The 8233-nt window shown below is 42.7% G+C and overlaps 1 protein-coding gene across 1 annotated transcript in view; it reads right to left on the reverse strand.

The window, feature by feature from the left end:
• Nucleotides 1–3385: 3385 nt before the first annotated feature.
• Nucleotides 3386–8233, reverse strand: part of JARID2 (jumonji, AT rich interactive domain 2) — a 99957-nt gene continuing 95109 nt past the window's right edge. The window contains exons 16-18 of the mRNA XM_009706104.1: nt 8086–8228; nt 6452–6559; nt 3386–4386 (exon numbers count right to left, since the gene is read on the reverse strand). Of these exons, the coding sequence (XP_009704406.1) occupies nt 4210–4386; nt 6452–6559; nt 8086–8228 (428 nt within the window). The 3' untranslated portion in view covers nt 3386–4209. The remainder of the gene's footprint in view (nt 4387–6451; nt 6560–8085; nt 8229–8233) is intronic.

Consider the following 8233-nt stretch of genomic DNA (forward strand, 5'->3'; position numbering starts at 1 on the left):
ACCGAACTCCTTATTTACTGCCAGGAAGCATCTGGAGAGGAGGATCTGAGAATTTTGAAATCTGAACTCTCCAACGGCAAGCAAACACCGTTACACTGACCTTGCTTAGGAGTCTTTTTTTGCGTGGGGTATGGGGGAAAGCAAGGTCTTAACATCCCAGTCCTGTGCCCTTGAGCTATGATACAACAGCTTTACCAGGGGAATGCTTCATGCTGTGGGCAAGAATTTGTTTTGCTTCTGCATCTTCACATTTTTAGCCCAAAGTGGAGATTACCATTATTTCCTGTCTCCTAGTTATTAGTTTGTTGTTTTTGTTTTTTAAATTTCACCCAGGTTTGCGTTATTCTGTTGGATGGAGTTTGTCTGGAGGATTTTCCTGTTGGTGACGATTCTCAGCACGTGCTGAAATCGGAACGGACTTTTTAGCAGAATTAGGAGGATTAAGTGGTCTGGGCTAACAGGCAAAGGGGACATCAGCTACATCGCTTAACGGAGTCAGGACTTAATAGTCCTGCAGTCTTACCTTCTTTGATCTTGAGCATTAGCAATTCTAGAACGAGTGAGAGACACACACACCCCACCACAAACAGATTACAGCCAGCCTGGGACTTCTATTTGTGATCAGCTTTGGCAAAGCCAGAAGGCAGCTCTGTGCTTGGGGAGGGTTTTTTAAATGGTGTTTTGCAAAAGCAGCAAAACAGCCTGAATGCGACGCATTAACCGACGCTGAGCTCAGTTAATGCACCGACCGACTTCTCAATTCACTTGCTGAGCCAAAGCTTGATTTGTTGTTGTTGTCGTTGTTCTTTTTCCAACTCTAAGGGCCCGACTCCAACACCTACGTGAATGAGATAAGTCTTCAGGTTCCGAGCCAGGCTGAATTACGCCAGAAACTGTCTTCGCTGTCGTCAACCTGCACCGATTCTGCCAGCCAAGACGCAAGTGAAGGCGAGTCTCCAGTTGTTCAGTCTGATGAAGAGGAAGTTCAAGTGGACACTGCTCTTGCTGCTGTAACTGAAAGAAAGGGTGCTTCAGATGTTAGCGATGAAAGTGACTCTCAAACTATTTGAATCTTAAAACCATATCCTTTCCGAATGACTCCTGAATGAATGAACACGTGAATGAAGAGCTTGCCTGTGTAACAGTTTGCTAACCAAGCGTAACAGCCAGATCTTTTTACTTAGTCATACCGCCTTTTTACAAAATTGCCAGTCATGTGGAGGTTGGTTTTTAAAAAAAAAAACAAAAACAAAAACAGAAATGCCTAAATCTTACACACTTTACCAGTAGTCTTGGGGCTCAGGGGAGCAGTAAAACTGTTGTATATACTATGTATAAGAGAATTACAGGGGAAAGCTACAACTTACTTTGACCACTAACCTTTAAATGGCTGATTGACTGACTGATTGGAAATACTTAGACGTGATGTGTAATACTGGACCCAAATTGTTCCTTGCATGTTTTCAGCTGCTGCAACTGAAGATTTAGGATCCAAACCAAAACGAAAAGTCATTTTCTACTCTTTACTACCTACTGTCTGCCTACTGCCTTTGTCTACTAATGCAGCAGCGTCTACTCTCTCACACTTCCTATTCAGGACCAACGTAGTTACCATAGGTGTTAAGGAAAAAAAACAAAACACAAACTTGGGAGGAGGAGAGCTGCCTATTGAAATGTTACACTCCTCATGGAGCAGGTATCTTAGCATTGTATAAACTTACTCCTCTTTCAAGATAAAATAAAGTGTTTCTATCCCAACCATGTCTTTTACTTGATTACCCCAATATTTTATCCGTGACAGTAATGCAGCAATCAGAAAAAAACACGGTTATTTATACTGAGCACCAGTGTAATTTACTGTTCCGTGGTAACACCTCTTTGACTACACTGATGCAGGCCAGCAATTTAAGGGAAATAAACCAGAATGAATTATAAATTAAGCGCGTACATTTTATAAACCTTAGGACCTGTAGTCATCATCATCTTTCTTACCGCCATCTTTTTCCTGCAGTCATTTTTCTCTCTAAACTTGAGGTCTGACCATGTCTAACGCCTGTTTCTTGTCAAGTCTCACACTCTGTTTGCAGGGATCTGCTCTCCTTTGGGAAGGCTCCTGGCTCCTGCTCTTCTTCATGCACGGAGGGAAGGAAAGTAAGCGGAAACAGCGTAAGTAGAAGGCCGAGCTGCGCTGTAGATCCCTTCCGCAGACAAAGCCGCGGGTTGGCAACCAGGCACCTCCTGCTGCTCGCCAGCTGGGAAGTGGCCAGTTTCCTTACGGATTCCCTCTGTCTGCTCTTACCTGACAAAGCGTTTCCTGCCCCCTCTCTCTGGGAGATGGAAGCGAGAAGCTCGCTACCTCCAATTAGATATTTACTATTTAACGAGGCAGCTCTTGAAACGAAGTTTTTCTTGAAGGAGCTGACTTTTTCCGGAAGACAGACAAAATGTCCAAAAAAAGTTTTGTTTTTTTTATTAAACTTCGTAGTACAAACCTGGAAAGTAAACAAAAAACTGGCAATCAACAACATGAAGTCTTTCCTTACAAGGAAAGAGAGCAGAGCAGCGCTAATAAATTAAATGTCAAACCGTAAGCCATAGTCAGAAGTTTACTGTCAAGAGGGAAAAAGTACACAGCAAGGCCATAAAAACCAGACAACCACATTTGAAAACACTTGACTCTGTTTATGTTATTGTTAAATATTCCAAAACAGTTCAGTTTTCTGCAACAACAACCAACAAATTGTATTATAGGACTTTCCTGACAGTCACCACTGGCAAGCTCAGTGCAATATGGGTAGCTACGGTATTGTTGAATTCAATTACGAAACAAAACAGTTTGTGAAAACATTTTCCCTTTTTTATTCCACACATACTGTACACACAACCAGAAAAGGGCAACAGCTACTCCATTATTATTTTTTGTTGTTGTTCAGTGATGTAAGCAGCACTTATAAATGTTACAAGAAAAACCCTGTAAGCATCCAATCCAACCGATGAAGAAAGTGAAACGTAAGGCTTTTCTTCATCTTGTCTCTTCGCCATCCCTCCCCCCACCCCAAGAAAAGGCTCAAGTATTTAAAAAAATTTACAGGCATATGTACAAAAGGTGTGATTTTTTTTTTTCTTTTTGTTACAACATGAAGAGAAAAAAATAGACAAGATGAAAGCAAATGCATTTTCACATTCAAAAGAAATATGCAGACCTGCTAGTGGCTCTAAATGTGATCATATCATGAAACAAATTCAAAACAAAAATTAATGCTTGACTGTGTAAAGGTGTGAAAAACAGCAGTGGAATGGAAATGGAATGTTAGAAAGATTGCACGTCTATGACAAAAGAAGCACTTATGGCTTCAATCACTTTTTTCTTTTTTTTCTTTTTTTCTTTTTCTTAAAGGATGCTATTGAAGGGTTTTTGATAAAGTAGCCAACAGCACCAAAAAATAACAGAATGGATTTCCTAATGAAATCAGGCACAGTTTTCCCTCACGTGACTCCTCAAGGCAGGCAGTCTTTTTTCCTCCTTTTTTTTTTTTTTTTTTTTAATTTTTATTTTTCCCCCTCAAAACAGATGCATAGTGATGTGCTGGTAAAAGAGAACATACTCCAAATCTCCTCCTTTTGCCTACAGTTAGGAAACAAAGTCCATCTTCAGCTGCCATAACCTCCCAAAGAAAGTGTGTATTCTCCAATTTAAAAAATTACAAAACTCATCTTGCTGTGACAGAATAAAAGACAGCCAAAGTAAAGCAATTTCTTTCAAGTTTTTGTCTCCTATCCCTTTTCTCTCTAGAAAAATCTGCTCACATGACTGGAGAACAAATTATAAAACACGTCAAACTTTAACCTATTCAAAAAATGGGTTGAAAGCCTTTTTTCACAGTTACCAAAAAGGCTTTTCATTTTTTCAGCCATAGGGACAATACAAATTAATATTTATTATCAGCCCCTTGCCGGTTTTAAAACAGTGAACATACGGCAGTTTAAAAAAATCAGACTGCTGTATCTATCTATTCTAAGTACAAAAAAAAAAAAAAATTCAACAGTTTAATGCTAAAACAAAATTAGTTCTCTAAAACCAGAAGAAAATCTTCTTTAGAGCTAGTGCAAAGACAGCTTGTATTCTACAGCAAGTACTCCAAACTATGGTATAATAATTACAAAAAATATATATAAATTGACAAAATGAGAGTGTTGGCATCTTCAGGATTAACTTGAAGCACTTTTGGATGAACTGGAGGATGAAAGCCTAGATGATGGCACGTCGACTGTCGCTCTCTTACGAGGTCCTCTTTTTGGTGTAGGCTTGCTGATACAGTTCTCAATGCTGCCGTTTTTACCAGATACTTTGCCACAGATTTGATTGACCAGACTGATTATTTGTTCCTGTTCAGGAAGGCAGAAAAACAAAACACAAATTAGCAGCTGCTCTTTCTCCGGTCACTTCTGACAGACACAGATGTGCTCTCCCTTTTTGACTGAAAGCACGTAACTTGAGGGGCAATTCTGGATATTCACAAACTATGCAGAAGCTTGGCTCGTGTACTGCTTACTCACAGCCAGGAGTTTTTGGTAAAAAGTATGGTGCGGCAGTCCAAATAGTGCCCTTGCGGAAGCTTTCCCCCCTCCAAACTTAAAAGGCAGTAACTGGCAGGACTTGAAACATCTGTGCTCTGGCCACTAAGCAAGAACAAAGCAGCTGGGCTGCAAGGTTTCATCACTAAGGTCAGAAATGTTCTTCAGATACAATTTAAAACCCATGGCTGAACAAAGTTATAAATGCTATAAATTTAAATCCACACTAACAGCTTATAATTTACTATTTACTAAATACTTCTTTTTCTTAAATTTTGAATTTTTTCCTCCTGACACTGTTATCACTGGTTACAGGATGCTACTTTAATGCTTTTTTAGGATCTGTGGGTGTCCAGGTGCTGGGAGCCCCGGCGTAGAGAAAGGCGGCTTTGGTGCCACGCCGAGAAGGGGCCGCAGCTCCCTGGGCCGGTGATCGGCAAGGGCCAGGCCTGCCCGAACCCCAGCCCTCACCCCGCTGCATTGGGGGATGTGATGGGGTGCAGGGGGCACGACATAGACACGTGCGTGTATGGGGGAAGCCTTGTCTGAACTGCCTGTCCCACCCCAGTAAGAATGTTGAGAAGTTGTTTTTGTGCAAAGTTGAAACAGCTTCTTAATTCAGTCTACCTAACAGTTAAATAGATTTAACAAATGGCATTTGACATGCAGGTTCTAGCTCTCCCCATTCACAGCCCTTCAAAAAAAAAAAATTCTGGAATAGTAACAAGCAGGCATGCAGTTAGGGTCTTTCAGAACTGTAGAAACTTTGGGATTTATTTTTTTTTTTTACATTTGAAAAAAATCATCATCCTGTATTGAAGGAAAGGTTTTTCTTGCCTTTCCCAGTGCAGCCTAAAATATCTACTTCGTAATTTTAAAACCTAGCAAAAATAAATACCGTATGTGATTCTGCTGCCAAGAATGGCTTTGAAAACCTCACTAGAATTAACAGAGCTGTGAAAACACAGGATGTAAGGGACTGAATAATCTCAAGAATAAGAGAAATACAATTTCGGAATAACTTCCTGAAACTCTTTGGTGTTAACGCATTACAACAGCGGGTTGTACTTACAGAGTCTACAATTAAAAATGTACAAGGGCACGATCTCCCTCGGACTTGCTTTGACCTTTGGGGTTCCTCCCCACACCTCCATGCGTATACATCACAAACCGCTGCGCAGCCCCTCTCAAAAAGCTGCTTGTACCAGCGCTGATCTCTAAGAGCCGATTTTGTCATTTCTCCCACCGCTTCACTCCCCCCAGCTCGGGCAGGCAGGAGAAGGCTCCCCCACTCCCTGATCCCCACCCATCCCCTCACACACCTGGAGAAACGGCGCTAAGGGGACAGGTCAAGCGGCATCGCCTGCCAGTTCTGCAGCGTAGCCTTAGGCCAGAACCCAGGCACGGGCCTAAATCACCAGCTTAACTCCTGTGATTATTTATCACCACATTTGCTTGAAGCCATTACTGGACCGCTCATCTACAGGTACTCTACACATTTGCCTTAAAGAAGGTTCAGGCTGGACTTACTCCATAAGTCAGCGTGAACTTTCAGTTACCAACAGAGAAATCATCCCAAAGTACAGAGGTTACCATAAATGAATGAGTCGAAGCACAGCCTCGTGTTCCACAGCATCCCAAAGCATTACATGGGTCCGTAACACATACTCCTGCTTCAGGTTTCACCTTGGTAATCTTGTTTCCCTCTATTTCTATTACTTAGCTCATAATAAAGCACCTTCTTCCCACACCAAAAGGAAAAAAAAACCAAGCACGGTCTCCTGAGGTCTTGGTAGGTCAAAGGCAGAGTTTTAAGTCTACCCCCAAGTTTTCAGGACCAAAGCTCACCGGCGTCACAAAGCTATATCGTACAGACCTCATCGTAACGGTACATCATTTTCAGTCCCCGACAAGACTTCTGTTTTTCCACATGCCGCAGGGCGCACTCCAAGCAGAAGACGACATTTTCGTTCTCCTGTACAACCTATATAAAAGCGCAGAGGCGGGGAGGGGGGGGCGGAAAGAAGTGCAGTAAGTTCCAAATCGTAGCCATGTTATGCACACAGTATGGAATTACTCTCTGAATTATTAACCCTGTATTTTACTACAAGTCAGGGGAAGGAGGCATAAAGAAGCACTGCATAGTGTGAAAAGATTCAGAACGTGTCAGAAGAAGAAAGGACGTATCCCTTTTTGAGTGCTAGAGTTGGCAAATATATGTAATTTAAGAAAAAGACCCCACCGACAGTAATGAAGGCCAAACCCAAATACCGATACATGCATAAAGCTTTATTGGTATCTAATAGGTAGCCTAAAGACTTCCTGCAAGCAGCCGTTTCCCGTTACTTTAAATGCTGTCTCGAGTAAAGATAAAATCAGCAGCTTGGCCACGGGCTTCCTCACCTACTGGCCCCTTCAGCAGAGGTCACGTTTGCTCAGCCCACACATTCAGCTTGGAATTTGACGACCAAGTGGAGTTTTTGTCCCTTACTACTGTTGGGAGTGACAAGGAAAAGTCCTTCCCTCGATTACACTTACTCCAGAGCAAACGGACCAGAATGAAGAGGTTTTGGTTGGCTGGGTTGTTTTAAACAAACTCATTTTAAAGTTACTTCAAACTAGTGCTGCTTAAACGTGTCTTAGCTGCTCAGTTTATACATAAAGACACTCAGCATATTCTGTCCTAGGCAGGGAAATGGCTGCATCCCATCATTTAACAGTTACATTGTATTTCCATCACAAACCTAACATTTATAACCAAAAAACCCAAAAGATGACAGAAAAAAGCACCGAGTATGGCGTCACAGGCACTGTGTTTATTTAAATATCTGAGCTTGGAATTAGGTGGTACCTGAGGCTGTGGAAGGGGCTTTTGGTATTTTTAATGAAATTGCTGTATTTCTAGGTGCTCTGTGTACAGCTGAAAACCTGAAAGTGTCACCACAGCAGTTACTTAGCACGCCTTCAAAAGCCAGTAGGCGGTTATTTCTAAAAAGACAGAAAGTTTATGGGCACGACTTCTATATTTGAACAGACAGGTTGGCAAACAGCATCTTACCTTGATGGACAGGGTACATCTACCCTGCAGCTTGGCTTGCAGGGAAATGGCCGCAGCAGGGGCTGTAGCTGCGTGCCTGAGACTCGGGGTGCGTATTTGAGTTGCTAGCTCACCTCAAGAACTGTTCTGCCCTGACTTACTACTGCTGGCAACCTGCAGGTATCTTTGTTCCCCCTCCCGGTGCAATGCAGACATGCTGGGGGCTGGCTGAGAGCGGCCGAGTGACTACAGTTTATCCCTTCCTTGCAGGGGGAGGGAAGCTAGCTGACACTAACCGTGGTCTTCTGTCACCGCTGCCCAGCCCAAGGCGATAAATGTTCTGACACAAACCAAACCAACACCTCTGCCTCTCCCGTGGAGTGCATGAGATGACTCCGTAGTCACCTGCTGTCTCTCCAAGGCGTACAGTCCGTTACGAGACGTCAGAACCGGTGGCAAAGGCTTTTACTCACCATGGAAAGATAGCAGAGGTGCTGACAAATCTGACATCTCCTCTCCGACGTTTCTAACTGCAACCACTTTCGAGGCTTTTTCTTTCCATCCATCCCCGTGCTGCTGCTGTCGTGGCTGCCGTAGCGCGCTGAAGAATGGCGACCTTGC

This window comes from Cariama cristata, unplaced genomic scaffold (genome assembly GCF_000690535.1).
Source record: "Cariama cristata isolate BGI_N322 unplaced genomic scaffold, ASM69053v1 scaffold9350, whole genome shotgun sequence".
Classification (NCBI taxonomy): Eukaryota; Metazoa; Chordata; class Aves; order Cariamiformes; family Cariamidae; genus Cariama; species Cariama cristata.